Source organism: Amaranthus tricolor, chromosome 10 (genome assembly GCF_026212465.1).
Source record: "Amaranthus tricolor cultivar Red isolate AtriRed21 chromosome 10, ASM2621246v1, whole genome shotgun sequence".
Lineage (NCBI taxonomy): Eukaryota > Viridiplantae > Streptophyta > Magnoliopsida > Caryophyllales > Amaranthaceae > Amaranthus > Amaranthus tricolor.
Genome location: NC_080056.1, coordinates 4,053,712 through 4,077,491, shown reverse-complemented (window position 1 = coordinate 4,077,491; position 23,780 = coordinate 4,053,712). Strand labels below are relative to the sequence as shown.

The window sequence follows — 23,780 nt, the reverse complement described above, 5'->3', positions numbered from 1 at the left end:
TTTAGTCCTTGACTCAGTACATAATAATTTTACAATTTATCTATTCGTTTACTTTAATACAGTAATGAGTTTGAATTCTGAAAGCAACACTATTCACACATTTCAATGTTTTTTTTTTTAATATTATCTACAAAATTCAAATAGTCAAACTATTTCTTATCTTTATACAACTTTTTCCTTTGTTATAACATAAAAGAGACTAAAAAAGTAATAGAATATTTCACACTCTACCAGTATTTAGGCTACTATTCAAAAAATGGTCACAAAGTCTACATGTAACTTGAGATTAATTACAATTTGATAAAGGTTTCTTTTACATTATTCTATTCATTTTTCATGCAAATTTTAGTACATGTGCTAGGAATCATTCTTGAGATTCTTAACTCTCAAGTTCTAATAAGTCTCTATTTGGCCCCTTTTCAGCAATGAGTTTCATTTCACCCACTTTTATTAGCTACATTATGTCTTATCAACAACTTAATTTTGCTAATGTCTATTTTAAAAAAGATTGAAGATCAAACCTTATGCAAATTTGATTCTTACCTTTTATTAGTCAGAATAGTTATCATTTATCTTTCCAAGATTTAAATTCAATTCTCAAATTATTTTTTTCTTCTCTTAACCTATCAGATAAATTACAAAAACAAAAAAAAAATAATAAAATTTCATCCTCAAATGTTCTTGTGATTTAACTGCCCCTGTGTATGAGTTTTCTAAATTGTGCCAAATAGTCGAACTAAATTAATTAAAAGTTAAAACATACTTTTTTCGTTTTCAAATGTTCTTCCCGTTTAGAATATTCTATTTTAGAGAGAGAAATTTGATTAATAATTTTAAGACATATGTAGATGATAAAATATATCCATGTGAGATTTCATTAGATTCGTCTTAATGTATTTTTTTTATTATATATTTTTTATAATTTTTTATTATGCATATTTAGAGATATTAAGGCTCAAACTTTACTTTGAAAATCGTGTAAAAAAAATGAATGGAGTATACTTTCTCAAAAAAAATTTAAAGGAAAAAATAACTCACCTAAGCGGTCAATATCAAGAAGCAAATTATAAACATGTCCAATAGGTACAAACATTCTTACTCCCAAGGATTATTATAATGATTAAAAAATTTTAAAAAATTTAAGAAACTTACAAGTATCAATTTATTTCTCTAATTGATTAGTAATCATAAGTGATTACTTTAATATTATATAAGTGATCACTTTAAGACTATAAGCAATAATATAATATAAGACTATAAAAATTTATCATTTAATAACTGTAAATGGTCACTTTCGGGTTATAAGTTATTACTCTAACAGTATAAAATTAATCATTTTAAAATTTTGAGAAGTAATCGCTTTATGATTATAATTAGTCAATTGTTGTAAGTGATCACCTTAAAATCGTTAATGAGAATATTAATAAAAATGATCCATCGTGATACCGTTTAATTTAAAAAATTTTGAAAACCCCTAAACCATGTTGTAGTTATTGGGTCAAAGGAAGCAACTCAACAATCAGGCCAATTCCTCACAGCCCAACAACCAGTCAACCTTACACTTCGCGGGCCATTTGGAGGGCAATAAACCACGGGCTGTTCCTTCTAAACTCAGCCCAACAAACGAGCCGGATGCTGTATTTCGGTAAGATAGTTCGAAATTACAAGCCTATATGCTAATCACTAATTCTTAAATGAGATGTTCACACAATTAGACCATTTTTATTGGGTTGGCTCAATATATACTTTTTGTCTTAAAGTGAATATTTATAACGTTAAAGTGATCACTTATAATTTTAAAATAATTATATTTTATAATCTTAGGGTAATTACTTATAACCTTAAAAGAATCACTTACGATCTTAAAGTAATCAATTAAAGAAATGGGTTAATTATATGGGCCTGTTTTATGATGAGACGGTCTCATACAAGACGAGCTGAACAACACGTCTTGTACGAGACCATCTCACCAAAACCACTAAAAATATAATATGCCGTTCTTATCAAAAATATTGTATTAGAGGTAGCTTATTAACTGGAGTATGATATTAATATAACTAATAGGAGTACTATAAATTTATCCAATAAATATATAATATAGATTTTATTTAAAATATAAAAATTATATATTATTTTTGGTTGAAATTAAATCATATTTCTTTTCATTCACATTAATTGTTCCATATAATTTTTACAATTATATCCCATGCACTAATTCAATCGTAACTATATTTTATGGTGCACAATCAAAATTATAAAAGTTTAATTAATAAAATTTATATTGAGACAAATCAAACAAAAATGTACTTCACTATATTGTAACATCTAAGTTGAGAATCAAATACAAATTAAAATAATCTGTAAAATGGGGATAATAGGTATGAAATAGGGAGAATATATTATTAAGATCATTACTAAAATAGTGCTCCCTCTAATTCACCCTAATTGCCTCATTTAGTTTTACATTTTATTTAATGCACTAATTTAATCATAAATATCTCTAATTGTGCATAACTAAAAACTATGAAAAAATAATATTATTAAATTTACATTTAGACAAATCTAACAAAATCTTAATCAACAATGACGTTTAGATTAAGAGTAAAATACAAATTAATAGCTTTCGATGAATAATATTAAAAATCAAAATAGGACAATTACTCTAAATCGGAAAAATATATTTTTTGAAATTGAATTTGATTGATATGACATGGCATAATAAATAACCACTTTAATTAAGATCCTAAATGACTACAATTATATCACAATTGTTTATGGTTTCAAATTGTTTCTCTCTCTTTGAAGACATTTCTCGAGTCGAGAAACTCTTTGACCGCACTCTTCTCTATGGGTATGAGTTGCCGTCTTTCTTTCCTTCTCAGACCCTGATCATAGTTTTCTATGAGCAGGATATACTGGATATAATAATGATAATGAATTATATCACAAAAACTTGGACAAGCCGGTCTCATTATGAGACCGTCAACTTAGGCCAGTCCAGTTCGCGTATGTAACAACATTTCAATTTTCTGGGCATTTATCACTTTTGACCTTAAAGGTATTAATTTTGAAAATTGATACCTTTAAGGTCAAAATTAATACCTTTAAGATCAAAATTGAAAAATGCCCAAATTGTTACACGCGCGAATTGAACCGGTCAAAATTAACAGTTTCATTATGAGACCGTCTCGTCCAAAACCAGCTGTAATTATATGTTATATTTGGTTATTATTCCTATATACATGACCTCTACGATCTTCGAGACGAGCCTATAGATATTGAATCAGATTGTCAAGATCCTCAAGAATGCCCAAACACCTGAATGAAACCTCTCCTTTGACACCGGATAATGTGGGGGTATTTTAGTCTTCATCTACCGTAAAAATAGCCGTTTATTTTCTGTAATTTTAAACATTTTTTTTGAGATTTTCTGTAATTTTAAACATGAAAAAGGTATAATACATCAACGTGAAGCAAGGTTCTCGGAAAAACAGGAGAGAGAAATTTGAAGGTAGCGCCTTTCGTGCCCCCATTTTTCGCATTCAATCCAATTTAGGGTTTTTCTTTTTTTCCTCCTTTACACTTCAGATCTGTCCAATTCTATTTGATTTACGCAATTACATTTTCCATTGAATTAGATCCACACGAAGTAACTTTTTATATTATCGGTTGCTGAATCTGGTAAATTTTTTATTTTTCTTCCTCGATCTCCTCCTTCTTTTTCTCGTATTTATGAAATCTAACAAAGTTTGCTGCATTTTAGGTGTCTTTTTTGAATTGAATTGATTGGATATTGAATTTCGATTGATCGTGAATTCGTGATTTTAATCCGATGAAGAAACTCATGTGGAACTGAGTCGCGGCTTCATTGTTGAATCCTCTTTCATGTTTTGCTTTGGGTTTAAATTTTCTCTTCCTTGTGAGTAATTTTACTACGTATGATCATCATCTTCATTTTGTTTTACATTTCAATTTGGTGGGCATGTTGAATTTGGGAAAATGTGAAGTTTCTTTTGGTTCATGTGCTTGTTTGTGGATTATTTCAGGTTGGATAACTTAGATCTTGAAATTGGCTCCCCAACGCCGTTCACAGCGCCACACGGGTGGCCAGATGCATCAGAGCAATGCCGCAGCTGCGGCAGCTCTGTATGATCATCCCGGTACGGCTGATGGGTCCCTTTACAATGCGGGTCCCACCAACGACGCTGGCGATGCTGTCATGGCTCGTTGGCTTCAATCAGCCGGGTTGCAGCATCTGGCCTCTCCCTTGACCGCTAACCACATGCCAAATCTTCTCATGCAGGTATGCTCAGCATCAATTTCAGCTTAACTAGTTCTTCCAAATAAGATTTGATTTCAAATTTATGATTTATAAAAATGAATTGGATTTTGAGATTAGAAATGCTTAGATCATAGTCTCATAGATGCACAGAGGTTGATATGTGAATTTGGTCAACTTTTTCTCGGGAATGTGACTTTTGTTCTTTTTAGGTAATGAGAAGTTTGATGAAGAATTGTTGTCTAGAGATTGGAGTTTTTATTAGATAATGCATGAAGTGATTGAAATTTTAGGCTCATTAGGAATTTAGGACATTGGTTGATTGTTTAGTATCTCAATGATTTTGAAGGGATATGGAGCACAATCTACAGAGGAGAAGCAGAGGCTTTACAAATTAATGAGAAACCTGAATTTCAATGGGGAATCTGGTTCAGAATCTTACATTCCTACAGGTCAGAGTGTTTCTGAGGAGGGTTTCTGCTCTCCTGAGTTCAGAGGGGATTTTGGAGCTGGGCTTTTGGACCTCCATGCTATGGATGACACAGAACTTCTCTCAGAGGTATTTTCTTTGCTACCTTTATAATTTGTGTTTATACAATGTTGACATAAGATGATATCCAGAATCAGAGCACTTCCTCTTTCTCCAGTTTATTTAGCTTATTACTTTTTCATCATCATTAGGCAAATAAATTTGGAATTTTTCTTAGATTTTGTTTGAATGATAATATTGGACGTAAGGGGAGGGGTGTTGTGAGAATGGAATGGGTAGGGAAGGGATGGGAAGACCAAGTTTCCTTTTCTTTCAATTTAGTCTAACATTTAATTTCGTAGGGAACGGTTATTTTTTATTAAATATAGAGGAAAGTGGATATACCTTTTTTTTTTCTCGTTACATATAATGCAACAAAAATGTCAAAGTCTTAATCTCAATAATACGGGGTGAATAATATCTTATTAGAACATAGGTTCCCTTTTCTCTCTTAAGTTTTTCAATGACAATGTTTCAATGTGGTTCTTTAGCAATATCAGACAAAGATTATGGAAATCAATTTCTCAATTTGGGTTTTCTACACTCTCCATTCAAACAAACTTTTGAAGTTCTTTGGTTTGTTAGAAACTTTTTTAACTTTTATGAAGTTTTCTGTGCTTTATGAATCCATTTTCCCCTTTTTTTTGATAGTTTTGCTTTTCTGTGTTCTTTCGTGTTAATTTCAAATTTATTTCCCCAGCATGTTATCTCTGAGCCTTTTGAGCCCTCACCTTTCATGCCGGGTGCCACAACATCTATTGATGTTGACATAAATTTGATCAGCAACAAGCAACAAAGAGGACAAGGGCAAGCGGATGCAGATGCTCCTGCTTTGTTGACAACATTTGACAAGGAGACTGTACCAAAGGAAAACAATGTGGCTAAGATAAGAGTTGTTGTAAGTATTATCTGAAGTATATTTGTTAAGCTTATTTTTTCCATCTGTGAGTTCTCATGCTATCATTGGCAATCATTCTTTGTGCTTGTTTGTTTTTTTTGGAGGCTGATGACATGGTTGTTACTCTTATGACTAGACATTAGCATGTTTCTTCATTAGAAAGTTGATTTTTGAGGTTAAATGATTTGATTTTCACTTTTGTGGTAAAGTTATTCTTGCAAGAAATTCATTCTGCCCTTGGAATTATGTAAAAATTCTGAAAATGTATCTTTAATGGGAATTGCCATGTGATTTTTTTATTCTTTTGGAATATATTGCTCATTATAAATGTTTATGAAGAAAGAAAAATTAGATTATTCACTTGGTTGATTCATGAAGTTTAAGGATACTATGTTTTGGTAGCAGGCTATGTAATGGGAGTAAGACAATTCTTATGAAGTTTAAACGATCAGAAAATAGATTTGGTTGATTTATAAAGATTAAGGATAGGATTTTTCTTGTTTTAGAAGACAATGAAATAGGAATAAGATAGTTCGTATTAAGTTGATACAATACGAAAGGTTTATTTGTTGGTTTAGGCTTTGCTTGGGAGTAGCGGTTCAAATAAAGTATAAATGATCAGAAGATAGATTTGCATGATTTATGACTATTAGGGTACAATATTTTTGTTTTAGAAGACAATGTAATTGGAATAGTAGTTCGTATGAACTCTAAACACTACGAAGATTCATTTGTTTGAGTTAGGCTCAATTCGATTATTGACACTTAGGTTTTTGGAACAATATTTATGGATATGGGTAATAATGGGCTATATTCTGGTAAGTTCCTGAGATGGGTTTCCTAAAGTTGAATTCATGAATAAAAAATATGTTTTAATACGTTCAATTAGGCTATAAAAGATCATATCCTTAGGAAATACATCTTTGCAATTTCCTTTTAGAATTATCAATATATAAACAAGTCAATTCCTAAATTTTTATCCATGATAGGATACTAGCTTATTTTGAAGGTGATGGTTGCATGAGCTTCTTGCTTTTAAGTTATTATGCAATTCTTGTAAGCCTCATCGGCCACAATGGTTCATACTCACGTTTAATCATAGAAACAAAAGGTTGTAATTGTTTATCTCTTGTGTGGAAGCATTTTGTTACCTTTTATTGATTTCAATTTGCAAGTAATGCTATATTTTCTAATACCTTTGTAAAGATAGGTAGAATTATAAAGCTTGACATCATTTTTTTCTAGGTGCGCAAAAGACCTTTGAACAAAAAGGAGCTTGCTCGAAAAGAAGATGATATAGTTACTGTTTATGACAATGCCTTGACAGTTCATGAACCCAAGCTGAAGGTATAAGTCTTTCTTCAGAGAAAATTTGAGATTAATCATGAGGCAGAATTCATGATGGTGTATTGGCTTTGTTTTTGACAAAGTGAATTTTGTCTTCCTATTTCTAGCTTTTATACTCCATTACTCCCAATAAATTACCTTTTGTTTAGTAAAGTTGTTAACTGCTCTGACTTTTGCTGCCTCATTTGAAAGGTGGACTTAACAGCATACGTAGAAAAGCATGAGTTTTGTTTTGATGCTGTTCTCGATGAGTATGTGACAAATGATGAGGTACCACCACCTTTGGGATTTTTTTTGAGATATGCTTTATTTTTGTGAAGTTGAAACTGATGCTCTTATACTCTTATCTTGTTGTCCCCATTTGATTATGTTGGTTGTGCTTTGGGAACATTTAACTGCCATTAACTTTTTGTCTCATTTCTTCTTTGATCAGGTATACCGTGGCACTGTTGAACCAATCATTCCAACCATATTTCAACGCACAAAGGCGACATGCTTTGCGTATGGTCAAACTGGTATGTTCGGATTTTTGTTTTATCATGTGATGTGCAATTGAGGATAGAGTGTGATATCTCATAATTTGCCAAATGTGTAATCTGCTATTGAATATTGATTGCCATTCCGACATTCATACAATTTCTGAGAATTGAAGAGTTTGGATTGATTTCAAGAGAGTTTGTGATAAGATGCATCTTTCGGTGGCTCTTTTGTTAGAATTTGAAGTCCATGAGGGGGTCATCTCTTTGGGAATTGTTATATTGTGCTCTTTTATCGAATTTTACTTAATAGTTCATCCTCGTTGGTTCTTTCACTATGGATTCCAGAATTATACTACTTGTAACCTATGAGCTATGAGCCTATGACTTTGGAAAAACTTGTATGAACGAGTTATCATATATTGATTTGTGTCACTATTCTCTCTTATACAATATTGTGCAAAAGGGGGGATTATAATTGTCATAATTTGATGATTTAGATAAAAGTAAGGTACTCCTGCAGACTATTACCTGGCGTATGTTTAGACTTGTACACTGAAATATGCCCTTTTTATATTTTTTAGAGGAAAAGGGGGGGTTATTTTGGTTGTTGCTATTTATTTTTGTTGTCGCTATTCGATGATTTAGATAAAAGTAAATTATTCCTTCTTTCACTATTAAATGCTTTATCTGTATGTTCAGGCTGTACAATGTGCATTTTATGTTTTTGATGACCATCGGTTATATTATCAATTATTTCTTTTCTAGGTAGTGGTAAGACATTTACCATGAAACCTTTGCCTATCAGAGCTGCTGAAGATCTTCTGAGATTGTTGCATCAACCGGTTTATCGTAATCAGAGATTTAAGCTGTGGCTTAGTTACTTTGAGATTTATGGAGGCAAATTATTTGATCTCCTTTGTGAAAGAAAGTAGGGCTCTTTCCTGATAACTCAATTTTTATTCTTGCTTTACAATATCTGACAAGCTTTGTTTTCCATCTCACTCTGACAAATGCCTATGTGTTGAGGAACCATGTTTTTGGAAGAAATTGTGTGATTTGCTTATTGTGTTCTGTGCAACAGACCACCGTTATCGACAATTTTGCAATGAGTATGGTATTGTAAATGATTAAATGCATTATGGTAATTTTGCAGCCTGTCCTATTTACTGAAAAAATAGCTAAGAGCTTAGGATACCTTTTTTTTTGGTCTCATCAACTATAGATTTTTGTGGTTACCACTGGATTATCTTACATTTGGACATTAATTAGAAAAATGTACATGGTTTGCTTGAGAGGTCAAGTGTAACATGTGGTTAACAATCAATTTGATAGAAGCTTTGATTAAGGCTATAACTCGTAAAATTGCGATTACTTTTGTCTCTGTAACATGTTACACTGATTGACTGAGCAACTCTGCTAATGTAACTGTAGGAAACTCTGTATGAGGGAAGATGGGCGACAGCAAGTTTGCATTGTTGGACTGCAGGAATTTGAAGTTTGTGATGTGCAAATTGTTAAAGAATATATTGAGAGAGGTAATGCTGCTAGAAGTACTGGTTCCACTGGTGCCAATGAGGAATCTTCTAGGTCACATGCTATCCTTCAGCTTGTTGTGAAGAAGCACATTGAAGTAAAGGATACACGGCGAAATAATGATGTCAACGAAGCTAAGAATGGAAAGGTTGTTGGGAAGATTTCATTCATTGATTTAGCAGGGAGTGAGAGAGGAGCAGATACCACGGATAATGATCGACAAACAAGGTGCTTTCTCTAAAAAATTATTTTGCTTTGCCCTCTATCATTCCATGAAATGTGATAAGGAAATATGAGTAATTGGAAAAAATAGGTGCGGGAGTGGTGTTCGGTAATGAAGCTGATCTTGCTCCAGGTTTAATTGCTGACTCTGACTTGTGAGGATACTAACATGTATTGTATTTAGTCATGCCTTTTCAGTTGCACAATTTGCGTTTTTTTTTGGGGAATATCAATAGAATTATAGAATTTCAATTCAATTAAAGGGATAGGAAATTGACTTTATTTCTTATTATGTTATAGCTTTCTGTGCACTAAAAAGAGCATCAACTGCATCTATTACCTACAAGAGTTGATTTTTTTGGGGCTGCTATAGCCATACATGTTTCTGCACTTTGTCTTTGTTTTCCTCTTGTACCAGGAAATAAATAGTCATTTACTTAAATATTGGATTCTTAAAGTTGGATTTTATAGGATGCCTCTTGCCTATGTGGTGAAACCAGATTTGTTGATATTTTTAGAATTTTGTTTTCAATTTCAATCAAACTGGTTGTTTAGGCATACACAATCTAATAAGTAATGATGGTCTCAATGTGGTTGATTTATAAGGTTGCTTGTCATTGGAGTTTGTGAATGGTCAACTTTACATACATAATATTTTGTGTTTCTTCTTAACAAAGGCCATTGGTTCTGGTTTACAATCATCTGATTCTGTTGCAACTTTCCATTTATTGCTGTTGTAACATTATTCTTGTTTGACTTGTTTCAGGATAGAGGGAGCTGAAATTAATAAAAGCCTCTTAGCTCTTAAGGAGTGTATTCGTGCACTTGACAATGACCAACTTCATATTCCATTTCGAGGGAGTAAACTCACTGAAGTTCTTCGTGATTCCTTTGTTGGCAACTCAAAGACAGTCATGATATCTTGCATTTCTCCAAATGCAGGTTCATGTGAACATACCCTTAACACTTTGAGATATGCTGATAGGTACTTGAATTTTTTTTATTGTTTTTTCTTATGTTATTTTTCTTAGTGCATCTTCTAAAATATACTTCTATTTTCATTGTCGATTTTTACGAACAGGGTAAAAAGTCTTTCAAAAAGTGGGAATGTGAAGAAGGATCCATTGTCGAATTCAATACCGACTGTAAATAAGGAATCTTTGTCTGTGCCAAGTACACAAGTTTTTGCTGATGTGGATGTTCAGGACCGTCCAGATGCTAGAGCAGCTGATGTCAATAGAAAAACTGTAGAGAATGAAAACTTTTCTTACAATTCTTCTAATTTTCCTACTACTAATGGCTCTTATAGTAGGAGTGTAAAAGGAGTTGCTTCTGGTTTGGTTGATGGAGATAAACTAGAGATGAAAAATGCATATGGTGGTTCTACTAGTCAAAAGACATCCTCATCTTTTGCACTAAACTCCGCTGATGTAGAAGAAAGCATTCAGAAGGTATCCCCTCCTCGCCGAAAAATCTCAAGTAGGGATGAAAGAACGGAAAAGCTAGGAAACTGGCTTAAGAAAGAGGGGGTTGGGTCTGATTCATCAGTGATAACCCACAAAATTCAAAGTACAAGTACAGCGAATGCAGACAATGTTCCATCCAGGCATTATGAACCTGCATCCTTTGGGAATGATGGAAATATGGATGCGATACTGGAGGTTGTTCTCCTTTTGCTTTCTCTTAATACCATTTCTTTATGGTTTTAGCGTCTAATTTTGTTACCTCTTATTTTTTTCATCTGTTGAATGTCTTTTGTTTGCTGTATTTCGTTTCCTAAGTTTTATCGCACCTTCAATATTTTGATAGGAGGAAGAAGCATTAATTGCTGCACATCGGAAAGAGATCGAAGACACAATGGAGATTGTTCGCGAAGTAAGTTATTTTATAGCTTGAAATTTTAGGTGTTCCACCATGAATTTTTATTTACATAAATATTTAATTAGGGAAGAAAATTAATTGAAGACGATAGTTTCCTTTATCTACATGAATTAGATAAAAAAAAACAGCTAATTCTGGAATAATTGACCTTTGTAGTGTGAAGACCAATTCATGATAGTGCTGCGATCATATCTTCATATTGTCCTTACCATACCTGCTGTTTTGAACCACCCAACTTGTTTTGTTCATTATTATCAACAGGAACAGTGGAAGTCAATACAGTTGAAGGGATGAAGCTCCTTGTATGCTGTATTGACTACTCATTCGTCCCTGTCAACTCATTTTCTATTTTCTGGTCGTTCCATTCATTTTGCCTCGTCCCCCTATTTGGAAATGGACCCTACCACTTTCTTTTAATCTCATATGTACATTTTTAATCTTTTAAATGTCATCTATATAATTCATATTATCTTATTTTATTACCAAATATTAACCATTCCCTTGAAAACACTGTTTGCTAAATGATGTTAATTCTAGGGGACAGTAGTATTCCTTATCTTGTTAAGTGCATGAAAAAGTGGATATTTATTTTTGGCAACATTTCTGTCAATATATTACTCCAACCAAAAGGTTTTTGTCAATGTCAGTGTTCTCTTAGAATCAACTTTTGGTGGAATGTCTTAATTATTGAAAATGATGAACTTTGAAACATGGTGAAAATTTTAAGTTCAACCTCGATATAGAGCCACAATCTGCTTTTGTTTGGAGCAGGAAATGAAACTGTTGGCAGAAGTTGAGCAGCCAGGGAGTTCAATTGACAATTATGTAACACAGCTAAGTTTTGTGCTCTCTCGGAAGGCTGCGGGTTTGGTTAGCTTGCAAGCTCGTCTTGCAAGATTCCAGCATCGACTTAAAGAGCAGGAAATTCTTAGTCGGAAGAGGGTTCCACGCTGACCATGCTGTCTCTGCTCCCATGGTGACACTTTTATCATTCGATAAGCTCTTCAGTGTTGAATGGATCTTCAATTCTTCATACTCTTTGTTGTATTGGTGCAGTGAGGTCTGAGTACTGAGGACACTTTGACCCGCGACAACTGTGTGGAAAGATATGTTTTTTGTTGTGAAAATATTCATGTAATCAAAATTGTATCTGAAATGGTATCTGGTTGGTGAGAAAGGTTGATAGAGTGGATAGTACGAGAAGTGGAAAAAATGTCTTTGTCATTATGTTCTTTAAACTCATTGCATTTCGATTTCTCTTGTAAAGAATATTTGTTGAACAGTTCGTTTTTGAATAGTTTTCTTGTGTAAAAGCCGTAGTAGGACATTCGGTTGCATTAGATTTGTTCAAAAAGATGCACATGGCAAAGTTTTCTTATAACCTTCTATAGAGAAATTTTCGGAATAAGTAGTAAAAGGTCAAAATGTGCTTATCTTGTAAATACAATCAATGCAAACAAAAGTATTGTAAAAGGACTTCTTCAACCTCTATTAAACTTCAAGTTTGTACCTCATCTCTTTAATCACTATCAAAAAGATCACAAGATAAGAAAGCTAAGTTTTTTTTTTTTCATTTAAGGTTGCTAGAAGATCCTTGTAGCCCTATACAAGAAAACATTCAACACAAATTCTTGTGAGAGATGGTCTATTTGAGAGACAATTCCTAATTTGATCAGCCTATTATCACCTTAAACTTAAAGTGTTGGGCTTGAGAGACCGTCTCTTTAAGAGACCATCTCTCAGAAGACCGGCTGAAAATTCAAACCTATTCCTAATCATCCCGAAAATCACTAGACTATTATGAAAAAATCTTTCACAATCTGATGTTTGTATTTACAAGATAAGCACATTCAAACCTTTTTCTACTTGTTCCAAAAATTTCACTACAGAAGGTTAAGTAAAACTTTCACCAAGTCCAACCTATTACGAAGGCGTTCGCAAAGGAACACAAGACTAAGGAGTAAGTAGTTGATCTCTTTGATTAGGAAACCTTGCTCTCCAGTCCTCACAGTTCATTTATTAACCAAGTACTACAAAGAAATGATCCAAAATCTGTCATGTAAGCATGTCTATTGGCCTGTTTATTCATATAATTTGTAAAAACTCATACTGTAGGATTGTGAAACTAAAAACTGTATGAATCATGACGATGATTTACAACGACAAGCCTCAGCGGCATGCTTTGTGCTCTTGAAGAGTTCTTCCTGCTTGATTCCAAAAGACGATAAATGCTCACCGAGTCACCGTCACAAGAACTGCAGATATATACTTCAAAATGCTCATGACAAACAGAACTTTCTATTTATAGATCTAATATGGAGGTTTCTTTGTCCTTTAAGTTCGGTCACCGCAGATAAAATATGGAGGTTTCATTGTCCTTCCCTTAGTTTGATCGCTGCAGATAACATATAGACACCGTCATCCCCACCATAACTCTCCAATAGTCACGGCCAAAAAATACTGGAGCACTTGATTTGGTGATATCTAAAACTGATGACACCGATCCTCCCCACCAAAACTCAAACTACAGCAATGTTCCATACCAATAAGCATGACGAGCCCAAAAGTTACACTGCACTCTTAGCTGAAGGGGTCAATAAGAGGCCAAAAGTACGGAGGAATAGCATGATAGGTACTAGGTAACCAAGAATAGTAGCTACACAGTATATACAAGTTCACTCAACTCACAACCCAATATTCTGTATATTTCAGCAACATTCAGTCCATTGAGAAGACCCTGGGCTTTCAAAGGAATAGTAATAGTCTCACTGAAAATGGAACGTGTTTGAAATAACATTTGTGCACCTCAAGCCAGAAAGAGCATTTCACCAATTCAATATGCTTTTAACCTCAGAATCTCCTTTGCTGTCCTTAATCGAAAATAAGGCATGTTTTCCTGCAATAAGATATCAAAACATTAGAAAATACGCACACAACAAAAACCATGGAAAATCAGCAGTTAATTACAATACCCACAAAACAAGTCTACCAGGCTTAGGGCTTTATATCCTTATTATCAAGATTAGCCATCAGTCAATATTGCTTATTCAAGAAATAAAATGTATTAGGGGCAAGATTTTACCGCAATATAGCACATATCGTGATATATATGATATGTTTATGTTTACTGAGGTATGAAACATAAATAAAGGGGCTTGGATTTTCTTCCATAATTCACAGTGACATGCAAAACAATGAAGCCAAAGGGTTTTTCTTATCGCTGAAAAAAGGGGTCTGCACTACAGCTATCCTCAACAAAAAATCATCCAGCAACTTGACAATAGTCCTTCACTCACTATAACTTTCAGCAATCCTATTCAAAGCGTTCTTTCCAAGCACCTTGAACACAAGAATTCTTGGTTTCAATCCCTAGATGAAAATTTTAAACATGTCTCTGCAGATCATCAAGAAAAGATTCATCACCAATGAACATGCACAACCAACAATGGTCATCAAGAAAAGAACTCTTGGTATCTATTTTTTTTTTGGTTACGTCTTGTATTTGCATTTTACTGTTTAACTCTTCTATTTCCATGCACAACCAACAATTATAATTTCTTCCAAAATGTGAGTTTGATACTTACATTTGGCATTTACAATTGAGGTGCATTCAACTGAATCAGCTATTATTAATTTCCATAGGTTACAAATTAAAACTGGAAAGCTTTTTTTTTTTTTTTTTTCCTTTCTCCTTTTAAGAGAACAAGATGAAAAATGATCCATCTCAAACAATTGATATTAAATTTGATGAACTTATTGTCGAATTTGCCTTTAAATATTATCAAACTAAGACATTCCCCATCCCTAGATAGCACATTCTACAACAGAACAAGTTAAAAATTCAAGAAACAAGAATTAGCACATATTATTAGGATAAAATAAGCCTAAAATAGTAGACAACCCAGAATGGCCACCTGGGAGAAATAGAGACCCAAGCCTCTGCTATAGAAATCAGCATATTTGATCATAAACACACCACAATCAAACCTGTTCCAAAAGAAAACATAACTGAGGCAATCTATATAAAAAATTCAAAAAACTAATAACAAACAAAGAGATGAAATGACAGTAAAATTGAATCTTGAAAACTAACAAAATGGAATAGAATATGGAAACATGTCTCGAGCTTTTTCATAGATAATCTCAGCAAGCCTTGCCTTCCTTTTCACTTAAATGGAGGTTTGTTTTCCTTCTTGCTCTGAAATTCTTTCTGACCCAGTAATGAATATGTTCCATATATCTTAATAAGCTTCACAAATATGAGCCAGGTAAACCAAAATAAATAACCGCAGTAACCAGCCACACATCAAAGCACAACCTCACTGATTCAAGTAGTATTATCCGATCCATCCATTTTCAGCAATATATCACATGGTTGAAATACTTTCACTGATTTTGAAAGCTTGCAACATTTCCACTTCGTGCATTTTCCATACACACTTAAATTCTTAATCTCTTCGATTATACACGAATAAAAATTATCAAAAGATATTATAAAAGGGATTAAGAGTTTAAGACAAATCAAATAATATCTCACTTGACTATAATTTTTCTTATATATTGGGTGTGCTAAGCATAGTGTTTTAAGTACCGTTTAGTGGTTTAATTGGGTAGAGTGCTACTTAATAAAAAATATTAGTGTTTGGCACAATAACATTTTAAGTAGCATTTAGTCAATTGACAATTGTTTACAAAACGTTAATATATTTAGCAGTTCAAGTAGCGTTTTGAAATAAAGTAGTGTTCAAAGATTCATTTTTGCTTTTCGCCTTCTTCCTTGATAATTCTCTATTTATTCTTGACTTTTAGTTTAATTTTATGGTAGATTTGGTTCGAATTTGCTAATAGTTGAAAATTTTCTTTGATTAGCACAAGGTTTGATTGATTGTATATGTCTTCTATCCAGCTTTTTACGAATTGGGTTACCAGAAAATTGAACTGTTTTGATTACTTTTGAATTTTACGATTACTTTTTATTATTTATCTTAGAAAACTACGTATTGAATTTTGTCAAATTACTATTGAAATTTGATAAATAAATTAGACCAAATAATTATAAAATTAATAAATGAACAATTAGGTTTTTGAAAATAGAATAATTTACGAATTACAGCTATAAAGTTTGGCACTTTTGCAAATTACAGTCTTAATGTTTATTTTTGCGAATTACAGCCACTAAAGTATCAAAGTCTACAGCATTCAGGCCAAATCACAAAATTCTAACCATTTTAGTGGTCGAAATTCTGGGATTTAGCCTGAACGTTGTAGACTTTGACACTTTGGTGGTTGTAATTCGCAGAAAATAAACATTAAGGTTGTAATTCGCAAAAGTCCTAAACTTTAAGGCTGTAGTACGCAAATTATTCTTAAAATAATAAATAATATTTTGAAAACAACTTTTGCCGAACAAAATTATTTTAGACACTATGGCTACCCACTAGACAGTAACTACTACCCAACTACCCATCCAGACATGTAACTTTGCGGCCCATTGATGAGAAAATAGAAGACAAGATTGGTAGAAAAATACCAAGCAACTGTATAAATGTTAGGGAAAAGTGTCAAAAAGTACCTAATAAAAAAAAATTCAAAAAAGTACCTAATAAAATTTTTTTTTCCAAAACATACCTAATAAAAAATTTTCTTTTCAAAAGGGTACCAAGTAACAGCTGGGGTTAAGTTTTCCGTTATCTTTTTTGCCCATCTTTAAAAAGAGTACCTAATAAAATTTTTCTTTTCAAAAGAATACCTAATAAAATTTTTTTTTCAAAAGAGTACCTAACGGCTAGGGATAATGATGTAGTTGGAGGAGTTATACTAGGATGGGTTCTTGCAAGTCTTCTTGTAATGGCCAAACCCTCCACAATTCCCACACTTGTTTTGCTTGAAGTTCCTTTCAACAAAATTCTTGTTCTTCTTTTTCCATCTCTACCCTCATCAAACTCGGGCTTTCGCTTGTTTTTTGTAGGTCTTCCTGGCATATTTCTAAAAGGTGAAAGAAGAGGCTTATCCAATTGAGAAGTTGGCCAATGCCTGTGACCCGGCATTCCATGGAATGTTGGAGCATAAGTTTTTGCATGTTGGCAATAACAATGTTCTAAAAGTTATATATATGATGTTGTGTTTATATTGGATAATTGTGTTGTGTTCTTGGTAGTCTTTTGAAAAGAAAAATTTTATTAGGTACTCTTTTGAAAAGAAAAATTTTATTAGGTACTCTTTTAAAAAGAAAAATTTTATTAAGTACTTTTTAAAGATGGGCAAAAAAGATAACAGAAAACTTAACCCCAGCCGTTACTTGGTACTCTTTTAAAAAGAAAATTTTTTATTAGGTATGTTTTGGAAAAAAAAAATTTATTAGGTATTTTTTTGAAAAAAAAAATTTTATTAGGTACTTTTTGACATTTTTCCCTAAATGTTATGTAACCCTATTATTCTTCCATTACTCCACCCAAATGAATAACATGTGAACTATGCTAGAATTTTATTTTTTTTTTGTGTAATTAAAATAGTTATTCACGCATTTACCCTTTTGGTAACTTGTTTTGATTCATTTGCATCATAAGAGATTCAGACTTGGGTCTCACCTTAAGTTTCCTGAAATGTCGATTTAAAAACGAGAGAATATCGTTTTTACAGTGATATGGAATGGTAATAGCACATAAAAGTAAAAGCCAACTCGAAAAGCACTACCGCACAATTAAAAAGATTAGATTTTATTTTCATTAACCCTTGTTACATGCAAGTTGTACTAACACTATGAATAAAGGAAGATGTCCAAATCCTAGAAATATCATGGGATCCAAGATTTTCAACCTTTGAACTCTAATCTTTCTTATTCTTTGCAAGGTTTCCGAATTCAAACAAATTTCAGGGTTACAAGAAAGTTAGCAATAAAGGATAAGCACAATGATGTAAGCATGGACTTGCTTCATAGTAGATGAATTATGTAGGGAGGAAATTATTCAACAAAAACTTTCAATTTGTCCACATAGAAACACAGGCAAGCACCCAAAGATATAACATGCATGAAATAAAAATACCAACATAACAAAAATAAGAAATATCAAGCAAAAGAGGCCAAACTTACGCATTATGTTGTTCAGGCAGGTCATCCACACACTCTAGCTTCCATTCACACACATCAATGTGTTGCCCGCCCTTGTCCTTTACTTCATCCACATAATATTTGGACTGCAAAAGAGTAATAAGCACACAAGATGTTATATTCTATAGGAGTTATATTGACATATAATTTACATCTCACTATAAACAAGCTGATAATAACAAAGAATTAGGTTCAACAATCATGTCTTTGTTGTTTGCCTTGTTTTTTTTTTCTTTCAAACATTAAGCCAAATATATCTCCTAGTTTGATTAAAGTTATTAGCCCCACGCACAAAATAGGAGAAATCCAGAATAGTACAGATAAAGTGGACCATATAAAATTAAACAATCAGCTCGATAGTAGAACATAAGACTTGTGAAATTCAAACAATTGGGAGTTTTTTATCTTTCACATATTTAGCAAAAGTTTTGGATTCAGATTGAGATGGCATTTTTAATATAGATCCCAAAAGGTAGCATACTTTTGAATAAACTAAGGCAGCAGTAGATCTCGGTAATACTAGTTGAAAAGCAAGGGTGTCGAATAGTCATTTCTCAAGTTTAGGCAACAAAGATATGCTTCCAAGCAAGGGTAATCTAGGTCCGGGGCCTAGGTCATTTAATTATAAACTCTTCTAAAATTCAATTGTATAACATTTAACACGAAATTATGGTAGATGAGTTGGTTTAGCACACAAGTAGATGCGGGTGTTCGGCACACCCAATATAGTGGATTGGCTTCTGCTTCCAAGAAACAACTCAAAAATTTTACTATTAATTTGACGATTTTAAAATTTTAAAGATAACGCACAAAAGAGATCAGATAAGTTCATATGTTTCCTCAAACAAATGTGATATTAATCGAAAATTATTGAATCTAACAGATACCAAATTGAACTAAGTTAGAGAAAGTCATTTGAAAACAGAGATACGGATCTTTATGACTTTGAAAGCTATGAATATAATGACTTAACTATATATATTTATATATATATAACGGATGGGGTAGTGTTGCAAAGGCTTAGACAATGCAAATTTCTCCGGATGCAACCAGTCGGTTTACAAGACACTGAAGAGGTTGAGCGCATTTCTTAAGATGATTTTAGTTAACATATCTTCCTAAAGAATCTTTTTCTGCTCAGCAAATTCAAGGATGTATACGTAGATGATTGTGTAAAAAAAATTTGGGGCCACTGTTCTACGGTAAGCGCAATAGAAAAGTTCGAATTTGAAACTCAGTATTAAGAAAGCAAGGTCAAAGGAAAGTTCTGTTAATTAAGCTTTGATGTTTTGCAATTCACAACGAAGTCAAAAATTTACAGTTTCTTGGTTTCAAATTATAATGGACTATAATAAAATAACTCATTAAATCATGTAAACTAATTACCAATTTATTGAAGCCTTGAAGTTGCACATGATTTTGTCATCAACGATCAATCGGAGACAACCTTCTAAAATTTACAAGAGTAAGGTTGTGTATATTAGACCCAAGCGTTAGTAGGAAGTCGAGAACCTAGGTGGGAGCCACTTAATGGCATTGGAACAATAGAATGTTGCTGTTGTAGGGGATTCAACATATTAGGTAGCAATAATCTCTTTTTATCTGGAAGTTGTATGACATTAAAAAATAAGGCCCAACCAAGACTAACAACAAACATACCAATGCTACTAAAACTTGAAGATCTCTTCCACCCAACGAGTCCAGATACTGAAATGACTTATCCTTCTTATTGATTACTGCTAAACACCAATGTACTTCTTTGTGGATAGGAACAAATATCTGCCACAAATACAAAATGAGGTCAGTGACAGAAAAGGATAAAGAAACCAAATGAGAATTGTGAACAAGGTTCACAACTTTATCACAATCAACGAGTCCATAGCCAAGCTTTCTCTGAGTGGTCCATCTTCTCACAGCTTTATAATCATACCCATTTCTTCCACCTACCAGCTGCATCAACAAAAACATATTGGGTGCTGCAATCTAAGAAACAGTAAACCAAAGGGTAAATCAAGCGGGGCAACAGGTCCATTCTTCAAGGCACACACCACAGTATAAAAGGATATACATCCAATTTTCATAATTTTTGGAAAACCCACCAGGCTGCCACCCCCAATAAAATGAAAAAAGAACTTACTACGAATTTACTTTCCAACATGACAAAGCAATATGTATTCTGAGTGGTGAAGCACTACTACGCATTAGCCAATAACGGCAGGCAGATTTCAATAATAGGTAGATGTACCAATGGAATATGAGTCCTTCAATATGACAATGAACTGCGCTTAAGCCAAGTGTAACTGTTACTGAGATCGTAACCATAACCTCATTATAAAGGTTGAGCCAAAAACAAGTAACTAGCTCGCACAATTTAGATCTCAAGATTCCCAATCAACACCATAAAACCACTTCCAATATGAAAAATCATTCATAGGACATGAATGCAGAAATAATAAGAAAGTCAACAATACCCCCATCTATGCGGGGTTTGTTATTCAAATTACTTTGTAATGGTCAAAGTCTCCAATTTAGAATTATATATATTTATGAACATACATGTATCATTAAGCCAGTTCTAAAACTGACGACTGTCCAAGTAAAAGCAAAGCAACAAAAACAGAAACATAATCATACATATTCACTCTAGTTGCTCGGGGTTTGGTGCTACCTACTTTTAAAACATTGAAGTTTGTAAACTCAACAAATTTTTTATATTACGGATATACCTAAATAAAAATTATCATGCCTGATCTCTTTAGATCTTTCTAATGTGTATTTTGATGTCGGTTTATTCTTCTTTTTTTGTACCACAACCAAATATATATTGATAAAGAGCAACTCTAGGTTAATAACCGTTATTTGCTAACTTGGCAAATCACACTCATGTGGAGGGATTTGATAGGGTGACATTTTTGAAATTGTAATTTATCTTTGTGTTTTGTTTATTTTATTAGTATATTTTTTGTCTTTTATGGTGATTTGAAAATCACGGTGATTGATTAGGATTTTCTAATTGATAAAATGAAGCGCATAAAAAACCGTGAAAAGGCAAGTGGGAAACCACGTGCAAATAGAGAGGATATGAAGCTGAGTAATAAGCTTCTGTCAACAACATAACAATACCAAAGCCATAATCCCAACAATATGGGGCTGGTATTAAGCATCCATTATACTAAATTCAACACATACAGTCAAACACAACATCATCAGTCAAAAATATCAAAACTGCTCAAGCAATACTACCGTCTCATGAACGAAAAAGAACAAGGTAATCAAAGTGCTCATTTCAGAAGCTCTTAAGTATAGCTTAAGAGCATCCTCTAATTGTAAACATAACAGCAGCCACTAGAGAAGGCTAACAAAAACGTATGTACCATTATGGAGGTTTGAAATGAAGGACCGGTATAAATACATGTTGATGCAACAAAACAGAGGGTCTCATTAGATTGTCATTGATGATGAAAAAAGAATTAAGAACTTTAACTAGTATGGTATCACCATCAACAGTATGGGAAGTAAGGCTTGTAATACAAATTTTAGTTGATGACAAGGTCTAACAGAAGGTCAATCTGATGCCACTAAATCAAAAATATGCAGCTATGCTTTCTTAAGGGGAAGATCACAAATAAGCTCCTTGTACACAGATTCAACACTTATTTACAGACGGAAAAGACTATATATTCACAGAGATCCAAATATAAGGGTCCTGAAGTGCTCGAATTTGAGAATTGAAGGGGTAAGATATCCTATGGTACGTAACAAAAAATTCCTTCAAGTAAAATCAAAATTACATCACGGCATCAAACTCCAACCAGATGCATTTCAAGACGTATCCAAATTCACCAAAACCACAAGATCAGCTCCAGAATAAAAATTAATAAAGAAAAGACCAACCTTCTTATAAAAAAATGTGTTGAAAAAATGACAATTCAAAAATTTTTTGGGCTCTCGTCTTTCCCTCTCTTTTAACAGTTCCAGATAAACATTAATGACCTGCAACTCAGGAAAGAAAAGGGGGTCAATGTCAGCAACAAGAAAATAGTATCCTTCTTGTCCACATATAAAGATTAATGAAATGCAACTCACTTCATCATTCAACCATTCACCTGGCCTCAAGCACTGCAAAATTTCACCCGTAATATCGATATTGGAGTTCTCATGATTTACTAAAATCTTACTCCTACAGAATAAGCAACCAACAAAATATTATACAAGCAAAATATCAAATCATGGAAGTACACATATGATCCATGTTTAAGCTAATACCGATTAGAATGTGAGAAGGCCCTTAAAACTTCCCTTTCCTCCTCCTCAGTAAGTGGAACAAAAGGCTCAAACAACAAATCCTAAAGTTGCATTTGAATAGAAGATTAGTAAGCATAAAACACCGAATAAACACATTGAACGGATGAAAATAATACATATACAAATACTATAGTCCATTCATTGAAGCCATAAAAATAGCAACAAAAACTCTCCTCCCCTGGTTTCTTGAGCACCTCTAGTCTCTTCTCCTTCGGTTTCTCCAGCGACTGCATACATTGGAACCGGGCCTCTTGTAGCTTGATTTCAAACTCCAGAGAACTAAGCTTAGGATAACTTCTAACCACATTACTGCCCGATTTTTTGTATTTCTCACGTTCAACCAACAAAGAACTCAGCCCTTTACAAAGATTTTCAACATCAGTAAAATCAGATACAGTCGAAGAAGTCGGGATAGCACCAATTTCCAAACCCTTACCATCTAATCCCTGAATTTTCAACTCTAACTCATCACTTCCATTGTCTGCTGCGATTTCTGACTCTCTACAATTTTTCGAAACCACGCCATTTTTATCCTTTCCGACAATTACGAATCGCAACCCATTGATTGCACTATGTTTCGCCTGTTCGTAAGCAGCCTTGAGTGAATTTCCCATCCCACTATCATCAAACCTTAATCCACTGGACAAAGACCTGAATTTATTTGACCTACAAGGCGCATGAACCTTCCTCGGTAGCTTCTCTGGTTTAGGATAACTACTGAATCTGGAAAAACTGCTCTTTTGCAAATCAATTACCTTTCCAGGCTTTCCGATTCTAGGTTTTTTCGCTATATGAATATCAATTGAATTACTGTAACTACAGATATAATTGGGTGAATATACGGAGAAGGGGGTGTGTACGTTAAAGCATTCATCAATTCGTTTAGGATTACTTGTTAAATCTCCCATTACCTAAACCCTAACCCATCAAATTAAAGCGGTACATGTCACCTGATTAGTTATCGTAAACATTTTGTCTAAACTTGTTACATCACTATATCTCGTGTTGAGGAATGTTTATGGAAATTAAGTTAATTAAATGTACATTTATAATTTTAACGTAATTATTAATAATAATAAAGTGGTCATAGATGAAGTGATCACAATTTTAAAATAATAACTTTTTTTAGTTTTAAGTGATCAATTAAAAAAATTAACATATTGTATAGTACTGATTAATTAGATAAATCGACATATTGT

The 23,780-nt window shown here is 33.1% G+C and overlaps 2 protein-coding genes across 9 annotated transcripts; one reads left to right on the top strand and one right to left on the bottom strand.

The window, feature by feature from the left end:
- The first annotated feature begins 3,272 nt into the window (after positions 1-3,272).
- LOC130826180 (kinesin-like protein KIN-13A) lies at positions 3,273-12,481 on the top strand. Of its 2 annotated transcripts, XM_057691745.1 has the most exons (15): positions 3,273-3,511; positions 3,639-3,681; positions 3,764-3,919; positions 4,047-4,303; positions 4,629-4,838; positions 5,509-5,706; positions 6,952-7,053; positions 7,246-7,323; positions 7,487-7,568; positions 8,298-8,460; positions 8,964-9,293; positions 10,054-10,272; positions 10,369-10,948; positions 11,097-11,162; positions 11,940-12,481. In XM_057691745.1, the coding sequence occupies exons 4-15, from the start codon at positions 4,112-4,114 to the stop codon at positions 12,120-12,122; spliced, it is 2,403 nt and encodes an 800-aa protein (XP_057547728.1). In that variant the 5' UTR covers positions 3,273-3,511; positions 3,639-3,681; positions 3,764-3,919; positions 4,047-4,111; the 3' UTR covers positions 12,123-12,481. The 2 variants fall into 2 exon arrangements, with proteins under 2 accessions (XP_057547728.1, XP_057547727.1); XM_057691744.1 differs by having other exon boundaries at positions 3,288-3,681.
- A 663-nt stretch (positions 12,482-13,144) lies between these two features.
- LOC130826182 (putative ubiquitin-like-specific protease 1B) lies at positions 13,145-23,534 on the bottom strand. Of its 7 annotated transcripts, none has more exons than XR_009047033.1 (10): positions 22,776-23,533; positions 22,543-22,622; positions 22,363-22,456; positions 22,171-22,269; positions 20,134-20,226; positions 19,936-20,055; positions 18,259-18,362; positions 15,083-15,155; positions 14,251-14,562; positions 13,145-14,064 (listed from the first exon to the last, which is right to left on the bottom strand). XR_009047033.1 is itself a non-coding variant. In XM_057691749.1 (10 exons), the coding sequence occupies exons 1-10, from the start codon at positions 23,487-23,489 to the stop codon at positions 14,002-14,004; spliced, it is 1,362 nt and encodes a 453-aa protein (XP_057547732.1). In that variant the 5' UTR covers positions 23,490-23,531; the 3' UTR covers positions 13,145-14,001. The 7 variants fall into 7 exon arrangements, 6 of the variants coding, with proteins under 6 accessions (XP_057547732.1, XP_057547729.1, XP_057547735.1 ...); XM_057691749.1 differs by lacking the exon at positions 14,251-14,562 and having other exon boundaries at positions 22,776-22,939; positions 23,018-23,531; XM_057691746.1 differs by lacking the exon at positions 14,251-14,562 and having other exon boundaries at positions 22,776-23,531.
- Between the last annotated feature and the right edge of the window lie 246 nt (positions 23,535-23,780).